We start from the raw sequence: 21,698 nt of genomic DNA on the forward strand, positions 1-21,698 counted from the left end.
GAGAAAAGGACCCTGAAGCTTACAGGAAGGATGCTCTTACCCTTCATACAGTTCCCAGATAGTTGGGAAGATGAGATAAAAGAAAAAGATTCAAGAATTGGTAGATCAGGTATTAACAGTTCTCAGACATTGCTCCCTGAGGTTTAGAAGCAATGGAGCACAGCTCTATTACATACTCACTGAGCCTCCAATCTACATTTCTTCTGCCAGTCCACTGTCAGCCTGATCTTGAGGCTTCAACTAAACTCATTAAAGGAATTGTGGTCTAGAGAGGATATACCTGAAAGTACTTACATAGTTAATTTAATGGTTGGATGGGCTGATGGATGGATGGAAGATGAATGAATGAACCAAGAGTTCGCAAGCATAAACTATGGAGCAAACATTTATTAAGCCCTTTCTCAAGCTAGTGATTAACAGCCTAGACTCTGGAGTTAGACTGTCTGGGTTTGTATTTCTGCCACTCATAAGCTGTGTGTCCCTGGGAAAGTCATTCATCCTTTCTATAGCTCAGTTTCTTCATCTATAAAATGGAGCTAGTAATTGTTCTTATTTGTATCAGTTGCTTAGGGCTGCCATAACAAACCACCACAAACTCAGTGGCTTATGGCAATAGAAACTTACTCACTCACAGTTCTGGAGGCCGGAAGTCCAAAATCAAGGTGTCCACAAGGCCACACTTCCTCCAAAGGCTTGAGTGGATAATTCTTCCTTGTGTCTTCCAGTTTCTGGTGGTTCCTGGCATTTTGTTGTTGTTGTTGTTAATGTGTATTTATATTTGAGAGAGTATGAGAGTGGGAGGTGGGGGCACAGCACAGAGCTGATGTGGGGCTCGAACTCACAAACCATTAGATCATGACCTGAGCTGAAGTCAAACACTTAACAAACTGAGCCACCCAGGTGCCCCACCTGGCACTCTTTATCTTGTGTCAGCTTAACTCCAGCCTCTTCCTGCATCTTTACATGTTCTCTCTTATGTATCTGTGTGTCTTGTCTTTTTTTTTTTTTTGAGATATAGTTGACATATACCATTATATTAGTTTGAGGTGTACAATATAGTGATTTGATATTTACATATTTTCTCTTCTTCTAAAACCATCAGTCATTGATTTAGGGCCCATTCAAATCCAGTCTGACCTCATCTTAACTAATTATTTGTGCAAAGATCCTATATCCATGTCCTGTGTCCGTTGCCATCTTCTGGGGTTCCAAGTGGATGTGAATTTTGGAGAGACACAATTCACTACACTACTTCATGTAAATATTATAAGGACTAAACTAATGTAAGGATTCATGCAATTAATACATACTGTAGTAAGTGACTAATATAATGAAGTTAATGTAAGTACTTGTAATAGTGTCTAGCATATAGTCAGAGGTATGAAGTATTAGTTTATTACTGATGTTGGCACTCAGGAAATGCTTATTCATTCCAATCACTGCTTTCTGCTGAAAATATCAATATGCCAGTATAGGTGGAAATGCTGAGTTATTAGATTAATCCATAATAATACTTGACTCTACCCTTGAAGCTGTTTCCTTGAAAAACACACGTGGTTCGTATTTCTTTCCTGTCTAGTAAAATGACTAAGTAGACAAGACATGAAATGGTGATGAAAGACGTTATCATTTTCCAGATTCTTCCTACAGATTTTGATCATCTACAGGAAAAAATGCTGACTGACCTGCTTATATTAATTTTGTGCCAACTGACTCACTAGGCAATGATCTCCTCTGTTTGACTTTCACGTGGCAGAGCTTACCTTCTCATGAGAGCTGATTTCCTTTCATAGGGCTTTGTCTACAACTGGCTTTAAGAGGTGTTGTTTTGATAGCATCCTTAGGACTAAAACCCAGGCTGTAGTCTGTGTAAAGAGTGACTCCCAAGTTTTTGATGAAATGACAGCTCAGAGACACAACACATTGCTATTGAGCCAAATACAAAATATTATATATTTTTAGCATTAAGGAAATAAAGAGCATCATATAGGTACTAGGGATAGAATTTGAAAAAAAAAAATAGGGAAGAATCCATTATTTACCCTGCCTTTAAGCAACATGATTTGATAAAGTGTAAGAGGGAGGTGAAAGCGAGCCTTCACTGGTGCCAGTCTGTTTCGCTCACCTCTGTGCAGCCAGATGTCAGCCTTGACTAGTGCCCCATCCATGTTCAGCAAATATTTGTGGAAGACAGGGCTGCATTGTTTGAAGGTGGTTGAGAATAAAAGGAGGATCTTCTTGGTTCTTCTTCTGAAGGCAAGAATAACCACACTCCCTAAGTTGTCATTTTTCTTCAAGGCAGGCTTCATTTTCTTCCTCTTGCTTTTTCTTTGTATTTTCTTCCTTCTTTATTGCCCATACTTTTTCTTGGAAGTATAAAGTAGCTGACTGTTCTGTATCAGTGTGTTAAGCATGCCTGTGCATAACAGAGGGCTGAGAAAAGGGAAGAAAATAACTTTTTTTGTTTCTTCTCTTTTTCTTAAAGTTCTCAGGTGATAAATTAGCTACCTTAGAGAATTATTTGATACTAGGGTCACTGGTGAGACATATACAGTGAAGGTATCCACCGGAAAACTCTTAATCATTTATCTACTGCTCATGGATTCATGTTAAACATGTTCTTAAACATGCATCCGTGAGCAGGGTTGGCAATCCCGAGCCACATGAAATCAGTGTGCAAATTTTGTGTGCACGCACAGGTTTGGTGTGTATGTGCAGATTTGGTGTATGTGTGCATATATGTACAGTTGTTGAAAGAAAGGGATTTCTTTGCAACTTTTGTTAGTCTCAAAAGAATCTGAACTCCAAATAGGTAGAGAAGCACTGGATTAGAATTTTTTTTATTGTTGTATTTTGTTTTGCTTTAGAGATTCTGGTGAGAAAATTTCGGAGAGGAAAATGGGCAGTATATACAGTTGTCAAAACTTTTCAGATATGGAATCAACTCAGAGGCTTTCCTTGAATTATGATACCTCTGTTTGAACTTCTTTAGTAGCTGTTTTTATGCACTCAGAGTCAGAATTGGGGATACTTAACTCACAGTTGTTATCTTGGCAGTTGAAACATCCAATACTGATGTCATTTGTTCCCAGAACAGCCTCAGAGCCCTTCTGGGCAAATTCGCTGATAAGTCATTGAGCAGGCACAAAGAAGATGATGTTTTACGGTACAATGAGCCATCCTCGCATAGCTAATTTATTTCTAACTGGACTTGAAACCAGACAACCGTGCCCCCAACCATCTCAAAGTAGCAAACCTCTTTAAAAACTGTATTTTATTTTTCTTGAAATTCCTTCAAACTTTTGGTTTGTACTTTGTCTAATTTGAAGCCATATCTCTTATCCTCCTCTTACTTAACCCTCAGTTCTGATTAAATGATTTGGATGCTTGACTCACATCCCAATTTTATTTTAGCAATAGCTACGTGTGTTCCCAGATACCAACTCAATGGCTTAGTTTATCATCTTTGGCAGTCAGCTTTGTATTCTAGCAGGTTCTCCATTTAGATAGCTGCTGCTGCTGTTACAAATAAAACTTCCTGTATTGTTGCAGGCAATATTTTAATTAGTACAGTTATTTCCATACAGTTTACTTATTTGTTGATTCATTCATTCACAAAACCATTTTTAGGCACCTGCTGTGTGCCAGGATGCTTCTAATTGCAGGGGAAACACAAAAATGTATGTTATACATACAGTCACTGGCCTGCAGTAGGTCAAGGCATGTGGTAACTCAGGCAGGCCTACAATCTGTAAATAAATTGGTTTTCTCTTTATTTAGAGCAGTGGTTCTCAGCTGGGAAAATCCCTCTTCCCCAACTGCCAAGGGAAATTTGGCAATTCAGGATATATTTTTAGTAGTCACAAATAGGTGATAGTTGTTAGAGGCCAGGGATGCTAATAAACATCGACACCAAACAAGACCATCTCCCACATCAAAGAATTCCTTGGATCAAAATGCCAGTGGGGGTGGGTGGTTGGCTGAGTTGGTGGAGTGTGCAACTCTTGAGGTTGTGGGTTTCAGCCCCATGTTGGGGATAGAGATTACATAAAATAAAATAACATCTTTCTTTAAAAAATGCCAATAATGCTGAGATTGGGAAGGCATGATTTAGACAAAGAAATACTTCTTCAGGGAGAGGTGTACTGCTATAAATGAGGAGGGTGGAACACATAGAAATAGTGGCCTATCCTTTGAAGACCTGAGCAAATCGAATCCTAACTAAATTGACCCACACCAGAACCAAAGACTCTTCTGAGAATGGAATTTCCTTTATCACAATTACATTTCCAAGGATGAAGTAGCACTCCTCAAAGATTGGCATCTTGTCAGCTTTCTGTATTGCCTACCCCTTGATCAAGGCTACCTCTGCTTATTCTTAAGGGACTTACAATTTAGGGAGGAAGAAGGACAGGTATACCAAAAACTATAATGCTGTGTGAGAAATACCTAGAGGAGTCAACAAAATTCATGCTTTGTGAGCACCAAGCAATTAATCTCTGACTGGGAGGTCTGGGAAGTCTTTCCAGATGAGGTGGCCTGTGAACAGGGGCTTTGAAGGTATTCGCCAAATGGCTGAAAGAAGACAATTTCCTCTGTTATTTCAGCCATACCCCCACATGATGGCATTGATAACCAATGATGAGATGTTTTTGGCTACCCTTTCAGGAAAACCTGCTTCTATGTTGTTCTACACTGAGCAAGACTCCTTTACAAGTTGTGCAGACCCAACTTTGAATTCTTTCATCTCCCTGTCTTCTTTCCATTAAAGGTTCACTGGTATAGGTGGTTTCAACCCCACAATCAGAAGTACTAGTGTTTAGCAGAAAGGCAGAGTTGTAATTTTGGTGAATGCATTACAGATTTGGTTTTTGTTGCTTTCCAGTTTATAGGTATTTATTTATTTGCTCTTGCTAATGTTCCTAATAGGGTTTTCTTAGGTGGTAGCCTTAGCTTGCTTGAAAATATATGGAAAGTACTCTTCACAATTTGTACGGAAATTTATAAATGCTTTTCAGAAACATTCTATGTTCTAACACATGGCTTTGTGCTGTGGGAAAATCCAAGAGAACATCCTACAAATTAAACTAGTATAATAACATTAAACATATTTGTGAACCTATGAATTGAAAAATTGGTGGGGACAGTTAAATATGAAAGAATGGAATAGATGTTAAATTTCTGTAAAATAGAATAATGAGATTTTCATAATGAAACCACCAGGAAGTTATAGGATTTCTCTTTAGTCCCTAGGAATTGTATGTTGATTGAAGACACCTACATATTATGGGAAATTTTCTCAGTTATGACATCACACAAAGGGTAACTTTGTATACTTGAAACTAACTTTTCAAGAATTTATCCTTTTCCTGGTGATTTCACAAAGACTTTTTAGAGTATTTTCATGTTAGAAATACAATAGTTCAATTTAAAAATATTGACTGTAAAAATCTTTTTAGTTTGGACTATAAGCTGAATTGCTCTAACATGTATATGGGTTTCATTTCATCAAAATGTTTTTCTTTTTTCTTTTAGTCTGATGCCAATGCAAGTTACTTAAGAGCAGCTCGAGCTGGACACCTTGAAAAGGCCCTTGACTACATAAAAAATGGGGTTGACATAAACATTTGCAATCAGGTTAGTTGTGGTTTTTGTTGCTGTTTAATTTTCTAGTTAAAATTTTAAAAAATCCAGACTATAAACTCCTTGAATCTTTCCTTAGTTGTTACCAGGACTTTCTCTTTCTTGCCTTTTTTCTTTTTTCTGGCTAAACATCATCAGTCAGATTTTCAAATTACTCTGCTTTGTTAAAGGGGCATTCACACATGTAGGTATGCAAAATTTAGCAAAAAATGATACCAGAACAACCTGCCTAATTTTCAAGTACCTTTATTCCTAATTCAAGATTCTATACTGCACACATACAAGTGATTGTTGGTGGGATATTATCTTCAGAGTTCTAAGTAGACTGTTTGCTGCTCTATTCTCAACCTGCTGAGTAAAGTTTTCCCTTCATTCTTAATCAGAATGGATTGAACGCGCTCCATCTTGCTTCTAAAGAAGGCCATGTAGAAGTTGTTTCTGAACTGCTACAGAGAGAAGCCAATGTGGATGCAGCTACAAAGGTCAGTATCACATATTTAATGGTTTTTATGTCAATTGACAGATTCAGTAAGGATTCAGCCTTTGATAAGAATCAGGGCAAACTTCTCATGAGATACTTATCAACCAACCATGTTCTCTTTGGGGAACTTAGAAACATAGAAGGATTCCATATTTTATAAAATGTTGAAACAAAGAGGTAAAGAGGGTGAGTGATGTATCTTTTCATTTTACAGAAAGGAAACACAGCCTTGCATATAGCATCTTTGGCTGGGCAAGCAGAAGTGGTAAAAGTCTTGGTCACAAATGGAGCCAATGTCAATGCACAATCTCAGGTAAACCTACCAACTCTATTGCCAATAAATTTTGTTATAATTTATAAATGCTTGGGTCAAGTCCTTGCTTGGCATATGTATCCTCTGAGAATATAATTCCTAAGAGTTATATTCAATGAACAGTTATGTTGTTGCAGATTATTTAAATTCATATATATCCTCATTTGCAATATATTTATGTGAGAGAGATTTTTAAAAGTCATCCATCTAGAAAGGGAACCCTCTTGCACTGTTGGTGGTAATGCAAACTGGTGAAGCCACTCTGGAGAACAGTATGGAGGTTCCTCAGAAAAACTAAAACTAGAACTACCCTATGATCCAGCAATTGCACTATTAAGTATTTACCTAAAGGGTGCAAAAATACAGATTTGAAGGGGTACATGCACCCCAATGTTTATAGCAGCATTATCAACAATAACCAAACTATGGAGAGAGCCCAAATGTCCATCAACTGATGAACAGATAAAGAAGATGTGGTATATATTTACAATGGAATATTTCTCAGCCATCAAAAGGAATGAAACTTGCCATTTGCAAAAACATGGATGGAGCTAGAATGTATTTGCTAAGTGAAATAAGTCAATCAGGGAAAGACAGATACCATATGATTTCACTCATGTGTGGAATTTAAGAAACAAAACAGATGAATATGTGGGAAGGTGGGGGAAAAGAGAAGAGAGAAAAACAAACTATAAGAGACTCTTAACAATAGAGAACAAACTGTGGGTTGATGGAGGGAGGTGAGTGGGGGTAAATGGGTGATGGGTACTAAGGAGGCTCTTGTGATAAGCACTGTTATATGTAAGTGATGAATCACTGATTTCTACTCCTGAAACCAAATTGCACTGTATGTTAAGTAACTAAAATTTAAATTAAAAAATAATAAAAAATTAAAAAGTTATCCATTTATGAAACTGTATGACTGGTAGTCATAGACACAAATATTTAGGGAATGTTTGTAATGTAGGGTCTTTTACTATTTTATCATGCTAGCTTAGGTCCAGCCTCAGTATTTATTAACTTACAAAGGAAATGAGAGTTCCTGTAAATGAGGAAATGCTCTTAATAGTTCATAATATCTCAGTGCTTTATATAGCTGAAAATGGGAAGACACTGCTTAATTCCTGTTTAGTAACTAAGGCCTTCTTGTTGTTCTGTGAAACAGATTAAAATAAAAAAACACACAGAATAAACTTTAAAATTTCCTAAACTAAAAATTCCAGATTCTTTGTATTGGATATACATTAATAATTTATTTAGTAGGTCCTCCTGTGTGCTCTGAGTCTTGCATGAAGTTCTAAAAAGAACACAAGTATATTACCGTTTGGTAGACTTTCAGTCTAAAAAAATTACTTTAAAATAGGTTTAAAAATTGGTCCTCATAATCTAAAATTTTCATTATTTGAGTTCCCACAGAAATAAGATTGTATAGAAAAGCAAACATCATCATAACAGAAATATTCACTAAGGACCTGACCATTTTTAAAACTGGCCCTTGCTCAAACGTTCCTTCTAGTTGGATGCTTTCATCTACCCTTGTGTGTCAGTGTGAACTCCAGGAGGTTGGATATTGAACAAATTGATTATGGAACAAAACAGCAAGTTTTGCAAGACACAGGATTGCATGAAGTTAGGGGGATGGCATGGGGGAACACTGGCTGCACAGCTGTGGGTTGTGTTTTTTTCTGGCAATGTGTGAAGAATTAGGATGATTCTCTGATAAGTGTTTCAAGTGAGAATGAGTTGAAATCAAATGGTTTAATGATTTAATCAAAGATTAAATTACCCTCCCCTCCAAAAATTAGGTGAGGTCTTTGGTTTGCAAAATACATTTGCAAAAAGACTGTCTTGTTACTTAAGCAGTGAAAATAAAAAGTGAAGGACATCAAGCTACCATATAATTTTGTTGGAAAAATTACCCTTTTTTCCCACGGAAATCCTATTTGATTTAGGCTTTGTTCATTGTGAGAACTTGTACATGCATCCAGTTATAGCCAATATTTGCTTAACTCATAAACTTGCTTTTACAGTTTCTAGTTTTATCTTTTACAATAAAGTCTCAAACTAACTTTTTTCATTATAAGTGTACTTGATTTCCTCAGCCTTTTTCAGTACTGATTATCTTTGGATAACAGGATCCTCCTATATTTCATGGGTCCACAGAATTGCAGTGACACCCTCCATGGTTAGTAACATGGTTCCGATGCTGTTAAATATCAGTGTCATGGAAAAACAACTGTGTGGCACTTCCAAACATGTGCTTTCATGTATATCTGATCTATTTTTTTTTCTAGTTGCTTGTGGTTGGACCTTTGATCCATGGTCTATGCCTCTTTATTCAGATTCCCTATGAAGGTTTACTTGGACCAATGATGCTTTTCCAGAAAGGAATGTTACAAAATTGAATATTGACAAGTAAAATATTTTGAAAGAGATACAGAACAACTGACCATAAGCAAAGCACCATGCTTTTAAAACATTTTTTCAAATGTCCCTATAACTTTTTACTGGAAAATAATTAATGTTAAGCTCTGAGAGAGTGAGAGAACTCTTTAATCCATTTTTTCATTCCCTTTCTCCCCCCACAGGAGAAGACATAAACCTCCTCCTTTTAAGTAATGTGCATATTCTTGACTGTTCTTTAGAGCACCCAGAGTTTTAAACCTCCTTGACAATGAGAGACTCTGCAGTTGAAATCAAATCCTAACCAGATTTGATTTCAATTGGTACACATTCCCTGCTGATGACAAATGAGAAGAATAGAGCCCATGGAATTTCTTGTTCCTTACAGCTGTGCTTGGCGTGCCCTGTCCCCCAGTTCACAGTCAAGCATGGCGCCTTCATTTGGACACCTGTCCCCATGTGCCTTCCGAGCTGCGCCATTCCGTGGACAGAATAAGTAATGAGATGGTCATGCAGCAAATGGGTTTTCCATGATAATTTCTGGTGGGAGTACTTCAATAGGAACTCTTACAAAGGACAACTGAGATCAAATTCCATTTAGGTGTCAGCACAGAAAACATCGCAGGAATGTTAATATTCAAGAAAGACCACATCCCTAAGTGAAATTTTAACCAAATAGGTAATACTTAGTAGCCAACAATAAATAGTATAAAGAGAGTCCCCCTCACCTTCCTTGTGTATAAAAGTTCTCCTTATCTTGAAAATAAAAGTGAAATTGGGCAACAGCAAGTTCTGATCTTATAAACTGAGGGTCTGTAAACTAAGAATTTTTAGATGTCACTTTAATTCTTGTCATTGCCTTGATGTTACATCTTACTAAGTTAGTTAACTCTTTCTTATCTTACTTAACATTCCAGAAATGATTTAGGCCTACCCTGAGAAAGAAATTGGGTTGAATAATTAAATTGTGATTATAAAGAACTCTACTATGATTAACTCCATAATACTTTGTACTAAATACAGCAACAATGATTAGTAGTGTTTGCAAGTGGAAACTCTCAAATTACCACATCAAATGACATCCCTCACTATTTTCTCCTTCTCTATCTTTATTCTGTAATATAAGGCACCGTGTTCATAAAGAAGCAAGGTCTGTTTCAAATAATATTTTATCATAACTATCAAAGTATTCTAAGTGGACAAATTTTCATAGTGGTATTAGCAAAGACAAGACCTTTTGCAGGTATTTGGTGGGGGTGTTTTTAAAAATTTTTACATTGTACTTATTTAAGTTATGAATAGGTGATATATTCACATGGTTCTACCATCAAAATGCATGGAAGGACAAACTGGAAAACCTCTTCCCACCCCAACCCCCATCTGCCCATCCCCACCCATCTGCACCCCAGGGTGAAACAGGTAACTTCTGACTAGGTTTCCATGTTCCTTTTCAGAAAGGACAAGACCTTTCGATTAAACCAGTGCCTGGTTGGTCTTTTTGTGTTTTTAAATGTTTTCCTTTGGTGAGGAGGTCAGGTCTTGAGGAAGTCAGAAAATAGGTGTGGTCCAGATAAAGCCTCTCTGACCTTTGACCTTATAGCACACCGGTAATCTAACCTACATTCACAAAAATCAGTATCACCTGTAAATCAGTGCAAATTTATCACCATGCCCTTATAAACATTTTAATTCAGAGCAGCACTTCATAAGTTACACCGGCTGGCTGTAGAAACCTAGGATGGATAAAAAAAGTTCATGGATAAAATTTAAGCCCTTACTTTCTATTTTATTTTCTTTGGGTAGATATTAGGCAGCATGCCTCAGCATGGTCTATAAAGTTGTAGGTCTGTATATTTGAATGCTTATGATAATATCACAATAAATGTTCTGAGCCAAAGGTACTGAAGATAATGCATCAAATCAGGTATCAACGAGCATACTTTCTCAATCTTGAACTGTTCTGCCTTTTGAAAATTGAGTCTATTGTTGCTACAGAAAAAAAATGCAAATTAGGTACCCATATGTTCGCTTTTGGCCAGCTCTTTGTTTTGGAAATTTCCTAAGTTAGGAAATTAATTTAAAAAAAAAAAAACAGTGGTGTACTTTTTTATCTTAAAAGAAAAATAATATTCTTTCTGAAATCTGACCATTTCCCAATGTAGGTGCTATTTTACAAAAAATCATTTCAGCTGTAGGTTGTCCATTGACAACACATTGGAATCCTTGTGCCTTAAGCCTCTTTGTATGAGAGTGTAATGATCATATTTTCATTCAGTCTTTCCAAAGGATGCTTATAATTACTCCCTAGAACCATAACTAGATGGTGTACATGTATTCTCATGCCATGTTGATCCTTTCTTGATTTTAAAAATTTGTATTGGGATTTTTGGGATTAAAACAACAGAAACTAACTTGAACAAAAATGGGAATTTATTGAAATTATTTGGGGAACACATCAAATAGAAAGCTAAAGGAGCTTTTTGGAAAGCTTTGGTAACCAGAGAGTTAGGGTGGGAGTAACCAGAAGCTAAACAGTAAAGTTGCCCTTCAATAATAGTTTTTACAGATCATTTGAGAGGGGGGAGGGGGGATTTGGCAGAAAATAGAATTAAGAAAAATAGAGAGTAGACCTGGAAGAGAAAACAGAAGATATCCTGTACATGTGCCTACTCTGTGGTTGAAGAAGTTCAGGCTAAATTGTCTTAAAGTCCAACCAAGACAGGCACTACCTACATTTCAGGGAAGAGGTAGTGCCCTAAAGAAAATAGGAGTGATACTGCTAGAAGAGTCAGATGCTTGCTGACCAAAAATAAAGCAAAACAAAATAAACAAACAATCAAATTTCCACTATAAAATGGAAATGTCCATTATGGAGGAAAAAACAAAAACACCAAAAACATTTTATCAATATGAACCACAGAAGTAAAATGAGACCATTCATCCCCATTCAATGCCATATATTGTGTGATTCCATTTATATGAAGTGTTCAGAACAGGCAGATCCATAGAGACAGAAAGCAGATTAGTGTTTGCCAGAGGGCATGGGGAGGGGTCAATGGGGAGTGAATAGTAATAGTACAGAATTCCTTTTTGGGGTGATGAAAATGTTCTGGAATTAGATAGTGGGGATGGTTGCCCCACTAAATTTTACACTTTAAATGGGTGAGTTTTATGATATGTAAATTATATTTTAAAAAAATATATAAAACTGAAAAAATGTGAAAGAATGTGACCATTCAGAAAATGACCAGCTTTCAGGTAATGGCAATAGAATGGCAAACACTAACAAAAAAAAAAAAAGAGGAGAAGCAATTGTGGGAAATGATTAATTATAGGGCTCAATCTTACTGTGACTCTTATCTACATATGATTTTTGAGTAATCACAGTTCTACACAGTTCAATTTCTGCTGTTGTGAGAAAGACATGTGGAATTATTTAAAAGTCATGCTTGTTGAGAATCACTCTTTGAAAGCTCCAGGTCTGTAAGCTGCAACATCCCTTAAACCTCAGTACCTGGTTTTGGATTATCTTCCTGGCTCATGAAATGTTTTGTTCTAGAAGATAAACTCAAGAACTGTCTACGTACATCAGGCCAGAAGCCGGGTATTTGTATGCAGACCAGTGTTCCTTAGGTAACCTTGAACAACAGCAAACCTCTGCCCTGAAGTTGAGAGAATCCACTGACATAAATTGTTGATATTTATGTTTGAGAGAATAACATCTATTTTCAAAATTTTTCTTAAGAACTTTACTCCTAAAAACTGGACCTTCCATCTGGAAATGTCAGCTGGTGAGGAAAGACAGATACTCAGTAGTTCACTGAGCTATAACAAAAATCCCCCTAGTTTTTACCTTTTTCTTCTTTCTTAATATTTTCTGTTGTTTTTTTCTGTTGTTTTTAAGGAATATTTAACTCAACCAAGAATTAAATAATCTTCCATCTTGGTCAAATAAGAAAATAAAAAAATAATCGGCAATATAAGGGTAATCCTAAAGTACCTCTCAGTTTCCCTCAAATCTATGGGAAGAGTGACAAAGACAAAACACACCAGGCACATACACACATACCTGCATGTATGCACACGCACACACACACATATGTACACATACATTTTGTTGCAATTATTCCACGTTTAATGTTGATCAAACCTTTCATGAGAGAACAGGATAGCAGTGAACTTCAGTGATGTAATTTAAAGGGAAGAAGCTTGAATGCTTTGTCATATTCTCTAGCCTCTAATCTCATGTCTCTAATTTTGAGCTTGGCAACCAGATAACCTAGCATGTTATAATTATATGTAAAATAGAGTAAATAGAATAGATGAGCTCTCTGATGAATAAAGTATATACACTATGGTAGATTTGTTATGTGACATCACTTTTATCTGCTTGAGGATCTTTTTTTTTAATTTTTAATGTTTTATTTTGTTTTTGATGGGGGGATGGACAGAGAAAGGGGGTCAGAGGATCTCAAGTGGGCTCTGTGCCCAACAGCAGTGAGCACGATGTGGGGCTGGAACTCACAAACCGTGAGAACATGACCTGAGCCAAAGTCGGACACTTAACTGACTGAGCCACCCAGGTGCCCTGCTCAAGGATCTTTTTAAGTTACTTTTAAATTTTTAGCTAAAAGCCAAAAGAGTGGTGTCACCAGAGGCTGAATTATAGATAAGTAAGGTAGTCATATAGTCACTGATATTTATAACAATGAACCTAAACCTTTTGAAGTATAAACGTTTAAGTAATATTTGGTACATTTTATTTGGAATATATTTACCTATATTCCTTGTAATTGCATAATGAATACAATAAAATTTCCAGAACATACAATTAAACAGAACTGTATTCTGAAAAATGTATTCAAAGAAAATGTTATCATCTGAAAAATATGTTTTGGTGTATGTATTTGGCAATAAGATTTTGAAATATTACATAGATGAAATATTCAAATATTTCATAAATATGAAATAAATTGTTCTAGAAAACAAGCACACATATGCAACATATTTTTAGTCAAAAGCTTAAGATGTAATGTACACATTCATTTACTTTAATCCAGATTCTTTGGCAGTGGCCACATTTCAGACAAACATAAATACACATATAGAGTGTGTATGTGTATGTGTATGTGTATGTGTGTGTGTGTATTCTGAACATGAAAATACTATGGCTTTGCAAAACAATGCAAGGAAGGAAACTTACCAAAACGTAGACTACTAATTGAATTCTGTTTTGAAATTGAAGTATACCTTTTTGCATATTGGTGTCCTTTCCTTTGCTCCAAGTCATCCCATTTGTAGCAACTTTGAAGCTATTTGAAAGTAATATAAATTCCTTCCAAATTGTGAACTATTTTAGACTCTTAATTTAATTTTAAAGTATTACACCTTTATATGAAATAGCTAATTATTGTGTGGGGAAAAAGTTCATTGGGACACTGACCAAATGTATTTTTCTTCAAATCCTTACATCATCTAGGAAAATCCTTTGCTCATTGTAGGCACTCATTAAGAGGTTGATGATTAAACAAATGTACTTATTTATCTAAAGTGGATCTATTGGTAAAGCATAAGAGACTGTTAAAAACTGAGAACAAACTGAAGGTTGATGGGGGGGTGGGAGGGAGGGGAGGGTGGGTGATGGGTATTGAGGAGGGCACCTTTTGGGATGAGCACTGGGTGTTGTATGGAAACCAATTTGACAATAAATTTCATATATTAAAAAAAATAAAGTGGATCTATTGGTATGAATTATACATACACCATTAATTATAAACTATACCCAAGAGACAAATTATAAGTGTTATGTTATAAAGTACTTTGAATTACACTTATAAATTCTGCTTAAACTATCATGTTTAGGCTTTCTAATGAATATGAATATCCACATTAAAGTATTATTAAACTTATTATACATGAGCATTTTCTGAAACAAAAAATACCAGTATGGTAGAAAACTAGATTGGCCCCATAAATCCATAAATAAACATTTTATTTCTTCTTTTGCAGAATGGTTTCACACCATTGTATATGGCAGCCCAGGAAAACCACCTGGAAGTTGTCAAGTTTCTTCTTGACAATGGTGCAAGCCAGAGCCTAGCCACAGAGGTAAGATATATTGGTTCTTTCTGTGGGTAAGTTCCCATGTTTACAGGGCATTTTGTAGGCTTGGAGTTGTAACATGGAGAATTTGTCCCACTAGTATTTCAATTGTAGTCATATATTAATGTGGGGATTCCTTATTTAAAAAAAAAAAATTTTTTTTGATATGTATTTTTGAGACAGAAGAGAGCATGAACAGGGGAGGGTCAGAGAAAGAGGGAGACACAGAATCTGAAACAGGCTCCAGGCTCTGAGCTGTCAGCACAGAGCCCAACACGGGGCTAGAACCCCTGGACCACGAGATCATGACCTGAGCCAAAGTTGGACGCTTAACCGACTGAGCCACCCAGGCGCCCCAATGTGGGGATTCTTAAATGTTTATGAAATACACTAGAAAGTCTATTCTTCATCTTTAAGGAATCTTCCATTGCATAGATATCCTTTCTGCTCTTAAATGCCTGGCTCTATCTTATAATTGAGCTATTTACTATTTACATATTTGTTTTAAAACACTTTTCTGTTTCTTATAATTTTACCTCACAGGGAACCACTGTTTTGAAATATGTTTGTAATAAGACAAGTTTGAAATCTGTTTGTTCCAAATATGTTAGTGTAGTTATAATAATTGAATTTATGTATTTCTAAAATTAACTGGATTTAATTCACACTTTTCAACAAAAATATTACGTTTTAAGTGTTAGATTAACATGGTATTGAAGAAAATTTTGCGGTCTTGAATAGAAGAGTTATTTTTAAATAAAAAGTTATTTAAGTCAGCGGGACTGTCTTAAGTAATACAGTTTATTTTTTAAACTAAACTGGATGGAAAATTATGATTCCTGCTGAAGCGTATCACTAGAAATCTATTGCTAGGGCACCTGGTGGCTCAGTCAGTTGAGCATCCAACTCTTGATTTCGGATCAAGTCATGATCCCAGGGTGGTGAGATTGAGCCCCGCATGGGGCTCCACACTGAGTATGGAGACTGCTTAAGATTCTATCTCTCTTTCTCTGTATGGCTTATTTCACTTAGCATCACACTCTCCAGTTACATCCACGTAGCTACAAAAGGCCATATTTCATTTTTTCTCATTGCCACGTAGTATTCCATTGTGTATATAAACCACAATTTCTTTATCCATTCATCAGTTGATGGACATTTAGGCTCTTTCCATAATTTGGCTATTGTTGAGAGTGCTGCTATAAACATTGGGGTACAAGTGCCCCTATGCATCAGTACTCCTGTATCCCTTGGATAAATTCCTAGCAGTGCTATTGCTGGGTCATAGGGTAGGTCTATTTTTAATTTTCTGAGGAACCTCCACACTGCTTTCCAGAGCGGCTGCACCAATTTGCATTCCCACCAACAGTGCAAGAGGGTTCCCGTTTCTCCACATCCTCTCCAGCATCTATAGTCTCCTGATTTCTTCATTTTGGCCACTCTGACTGGCGTGCGGTGATATCTGAGTGTGGTTTTGATTTGTATTTCCCTGATAAGGAGCGACGTTGAACATCTTTTCATGTGCCTGTTGGCCATCCGGATGTCTTCTTTAGAGAAGTGTCTATTCATGTTTTCTGCCCATTTCTTCACTGGGTTATTTGTTTTTCGGGTGTGGAGTTTGATGAGCTCTTTATAGATTTTGGATACTAGCCCTTTGTCCGATATGGTTTCACTCTTATGTGGATCCTGAGAAACGTAACAGAAACCCATGGGGGAGGGGAAGGAAAAAAAAAAAAAAAAAGAGGTTAGAGTGGGAGAGAGCCAAAGCATAAGAGACTGTTAAAAACTGAGAACAAACTGAGGGTTGATGGGGGGTGGGAGGGAGGGCAGGGTGGGTGATGGGTATTGAGGAGGGCACCTTTTGGGATGAGCACTGGGTGTTGTATGGAAACCAATTTGACGGTAAATTTCATATATTACAAAATTAAAAAAAATTAAATTAAATTAAAAAAAAATAACTGCTAAAAAAATAAAAATTAAAAAAATAATAAATTTTGCGTTCTTTTTAGTAAAAAAAAAAAAAAAAAAAAAAAAGATTCTGTCTCTCTCCCTCTGCCCCTGTCCTCCTTTCATGCTTTTTCTCTCTATATATCTCTCAAATTTAAAAAAAAATCTATTGCTAATATTAAAAGATCAACATTTGGGTATTCTTTATTTTTAACAAAATCATAAAAACAGATGCAGGGTTATCCCTGTCAGAATAGGGTTCCTCTTACATTCTGATGTGCTTTCCAAATGGCACAAGAAAGGTAGCAATAGAGGAATTGCATATAACCTCACCAAGCTTTTGAGATATGCCTTCTGGGGAAACCTCTAAATAAATGAAGAGGCAGTTTGCACAAAAAGAAATACAAATGACCATAAATGTATGAAAATATCCCATCCTCACTCATAGTCAAATAAATATTAATTTATTAATCAGTTAAAAAATTAGACCCAGTCTTTTGCCCAGGAGATAAAGAAAAGAATTTGGAGAGTAGAAGAAATTGGAACTTTCCCACAGTATTGGTAAAGTTGACCATTGGTTGCAACACTTTTGCGGAACATTTAGCAGTAACTGTCAAAAATTACTATTTACGTATCTTTTTATAATTCCACTTCTAAGAATTTACATTCCAGATGTATTAGAAGGAGATGCCAAAATGGTATATGAGAAGTTCACCAATAGAATTAGAACAATTTTTTAAAAACTGGAAAAAACCTAAATATGCACCAGTAGGAAGCCTGTTTCATAATGTTGCTATACTCACACAATAACATGCTATTTGGAATTATCAGAAGTGAGGCAAGACAATATGTACTGATAGAAGAAAATTTCCATGGTATATTGTTCTCAGTGGTTTATTCTGAGCAGTAGGAGGGAGATTTACTTTTCACTTTATACCCTTCCATACTGTTGAGGATTTTTATCATGAGAATGTATTGTTTCTATAATAGTACTCTTAAAGGCAGGTAAGAACTACTGATTTATAAAAAAAAAAAAAAAGAAACTACATTTGGTAGGCGTAGAGCAATGCCTACTTGTTGGATAAAAGAAAAACCCATTCCCATTTTTGAATAAAAATACTAAATAATATAAATATCCTAATGAAAGTGATTTCATAGCACTTTTTTTGCCTGTGAAGGACAGGCAGTTTTAGACTGTGATATACAGATCACTAAGTATCTCTCCTTTAGCAGCAAGCATTAAGTCCAACTTACTGCTAAATCTTTGGCATGATTATGGTTTTTAATTTTTTTTAATGTTTATTTATTTTTGAGAGACAGAGTGTGAGCAGGGGAGGGGCAGAGAGAGAAGGAGACACAGAATCTGAAGCAGGCTCCAGGCTCTGAGCTGTCAGATGTGGGGCTCGAACCCACGAACCGTGAGATCATGACCTGAGCCAAAGTCAAATGCTTAACCGACTGAGCCATCCAGGCACCCCTGATTATGGTTTTTAAAACCTTTCATGGGGTGCCTGGCTGGCTCAGTCTGTGGAGCATACGACTATTGATCCTAGGGTTGTGAGTTGAAGCCCCACACTGGGTGTGGAGATGATTTAAAAAAATAAAAATCTTAAAAAAACAAACCCTTTTCTGTATTAACTATGTACTGCATATCCCCTCTTTTCCATATACATCTTCCTTCTTTTGCTAATTAAGATTCTGAAACATGAGGTAAATGTATTTGTTCATTTACCCCACAAATAATGATTAAGCACCTATTGCATGCCAGATACTCCCCAAGGCAATGAAGTTTCTCTTGGAGCTTCCGTAATATTTTCTTTTGGCTTGTATTTTTTTTTTTTTAAGAATAACTGCACAGAGTGAACCAAACTGTTTAAACTAGGTTTGCAACCAAAATCTGGAGCTGCTAATTTTAGCTATTGACACCTTAGAACTGGTATCTTTGTGTTTTTAATTGGCTTATTGCGGGAAGCACATTCTTAGGGGTGCTGATGTTATCAGTTGCAGTTAATTTTCTGGTGCAAAGTCGTTTTCTTTATGTATAGGCCTTGTGGGTTTAGAAGTTCATATTAGCAGAAATGTAGCCATTTACTTATGATTCAGAACCATAAATGGGCTGTCATTTTTACCCTTTAGATTTTTTCCAGGTTTAAATAAATTTTTTTTAATGTTTAGTTTTGAAAGGGAGAGAGACAGAGACAGAGCATGAGCAGGGGAGGGGCAGAGAAAGAGGGAGTCAGAATTCGAAGCAGGCTCCAGGCTCTGAGCTGTCAGCAGAGAGCCCAAAGCAGGGCTTGAACTCACTAGTGATGAGATCATGACCTGAGCTGAAGTCAGATGCTTAACCAACTGAGCACCCAGATGCCCCCTTTTTTTAATTTAAAAAATTTTTTAATATATTTTGTCCAGGTTTTAAAAGGGAGGTGCCACCACATTCACTCTGTTTTGGTGGGGAGGGGCAGAGGGAGAGGGAGTGAGCGAATCTCAAGCAGGCTTCACACCCACACAAAGCCTGTCCCATGACCACAAAATCATGACCTGAGGTGAAATCAAGAGTCAGCTGTTTAACCAACTGAGCCACCAAGGTGCCCCATGTTCCCTCTTAATACATAATTTTCCTTTTGCCATTCTATCCTTTAAAAATGTATTTTTCTTTTGCTTTGCAAAAGTAATAGATTATGTAAGTGAGAAGGTATAGAAAAAAGCAAAAAGAAAAAAGAGCCAATGTTAATTTTCCCTAGAGTTAACACTTTGTTTATTCACTAAGACCTTTTGGTACATGTTATCTTTACAAAAATGATGTCATATATTTACACAGTTATGTAGATTGCTTTTCTCATAACATTAAATTACATTCTAAACTTTATGTCCTTAAGTGTAAATCTGTGATATTCTTTTGGGGATGTCTTTGTTGTATTCAGCTTTCTTGTCTTTCTTAAGGCTACAGGGACAGTCCTTCTAGCCACATTAATGATCATCCTTTCCCTCGTTTGAGTCTTCTTGGAAAAGTTGAAAGGGGCAGATGGAACTTCAGCTGGATCTCGAAGCATGAAGAATGGATAGAATTTGTATATGTAGAGCAAGGAGGAGGACATTTCAGGGTGAGGGTCATAGCACGAGTATAGGAGCTGGAGCAGAAATAGTTTGCACATCCACAGCTAATACGGAGACTACAGGAAAGGATTTATATGAGAAGAGCCTGGTATTGGGGCCAATATTTTGCACATCCTTAAAAAGAAACACAGTGATGTGCATTCAGTCAAATAAGTGGTAGGAGACCTTATCTGGTTGTTCATCAAGGAAAAGAATGATGAAGGTGGTGGTTTAGGAAGACAAGACATTAGTATTCAAGTAACTAGATCTTCTTTTCTCCCTTCCAAATACCCTTCCATTGGAGTAGTCCTCCACGTGTAGCACCAGGGCTACCGATATACAATATCATGAGCCAAGTGAAATAAGTAATTCGCCAGTTCTCTAGTAAAAATAATTTATTAATGTTCTTTTGAGTGTCTAATAATAAAAACATTGCAGAATTCAAATTTGAAAGCCAGTCTTAGGATTGTCTACTCTGCGCTGTTTATTCTGCAGTCAGCAATACTAGACCATCCACAAATTACTTAACCATGGTAAAATCTGTAGCTGACTTTTCTTTGTCAGGTCCCAGGGACATAACAAGAAGACTCAAAATATACAGGAGTGTATATCTGAATGTTTCCTAGTCAGATTGTGCATGATCCCTGTGTGTTCTCCCTTGGTTGGTCAGAGAAGTCAAGAATTTTTCATAAAGACCTTTCCTAAAACAGCAATTGCTACGATTCATTAATTAACATGTTTAGATTGACCACCAGATAAATGCTAGGCAACAAGGTACAGTGATGAACCAGATAGGCATATCCCCCAGCTTTAAAATATCAGTGGGGGGCACCTGGGTGAGTCAGTCTGTTAAGTGTCCAGCTTCAGCTCAGGTCATGATCTCACAGCTCATGAGTTCGAGCCCCACATCGGGCTCTGTGTTGACAGCTCAGAGCTTGGAGCCTGCTTTGGATTCTGTCTCCCTCTCTCTGCCCCTCCCCCACTCACACACTGTCTCTCTCAAATATGAAAAATTAAAAAAAATTTTATATATCAGTGGAAATTTGTATATCTTATTTAAATAAGATCCTCTGAAAATTTTGCTTGGATTTACCTTGAAATATTATTGTTTTCACTGTGGTTATTTTCTGGATATTGAAATTATGGTATCTTTTTCCTCTTTATGTAGTACTTTTATGTATTTTCAAAACTTACCCAGTTAATGTATATCACTTTTTAACAGAAGAAAACCCATAAACTTTTTATAAATTTCTTATCATTGTATGTTTTGGTAAATATAAATAAGTATAAATATAAATAAGATAAATATATATAATATAAAATATAAATATAAATGTGTCTTTCACATGTCTGCCTACTTGAATATGCTAGCTTTAACAACCTAAACAAAAATTGGTCACATGGTCGCATTCTTATTTATTAATCAGAAAGAACAGATCCACAGGCATCCTTCTTGACCCATCCATTTATTTGCAGGATGGCTTCACACCATTGGCAGTAGCTTTGCAACAAGGTCATGATCAAGTAGTTTCTCTGCTGTTAGAAAATGACACTAAAGGAAAAGTGCGTCTTCCAGCTCTTCACATCGCTGCCCGAAAAGACGACACGAAAGCCGCGGCCCTGCTGCTGCAGAATGACAACAACGCAGATGTGGAGTCAAAGGTGAGGCACGAAGGAGGTGAGCTGGTCATGCCACTCTCCTGTGTCAGGCACCCA

The 21,698-nt window shown here is 36.5% G+C and overlaps 1 protein-coding gene across 33 annotated transcripts in view; it reads left to right on the forward strand.

Moving 5' to 3' along the window:
• ANK3 (ankyrin 3) overlaps positions 1-21,698 on the forward strand; it is a 687,918-nt gene that overhangs the window by 453,794 nt on the left and 212,426 nt on the right. For all 33 annotated transcript variants that reach the window (XM_060642689.3, XM_060642719.3, XM_060642717.3 and 30 more), the window contains 5 exons: positions 5,536-5,637; positions 6,027-6,125; positions 6,339-6,437; positions 14,850-14,948; positions 21,459-21,644. In XM_060642689.3, the coding sequence (XP_060498672.2) occupies positions 5,536-5,637; positions 6,027-6,125; positions 6,339-6,437; positions 14,850-14,948; positions 21,459-21,644 (585 nt within the window). The remainder of the gene's footprint in view (positions 1-5,535; positions 5,638-6,026; positions 6,126-6,338; positions 6,438-14,849; positions 14,949-21,458; positions 21,645-21,698) is intronic.

This window comes from Panthera onca, chromosome D2, assembly GCF_046562875.1.
Source record: "Panthera onca isolate mPanOnc1 chromosome D2, mPanOnc1 haplotype 2, whole genome shotgun sequence".
Taxonomy (NCBI): domain Eukaryota; kingdom Metazoa; phylum Chordata; class Mammalia; order Carnivora; family Felidae; genus Panthera; species Panthera onca.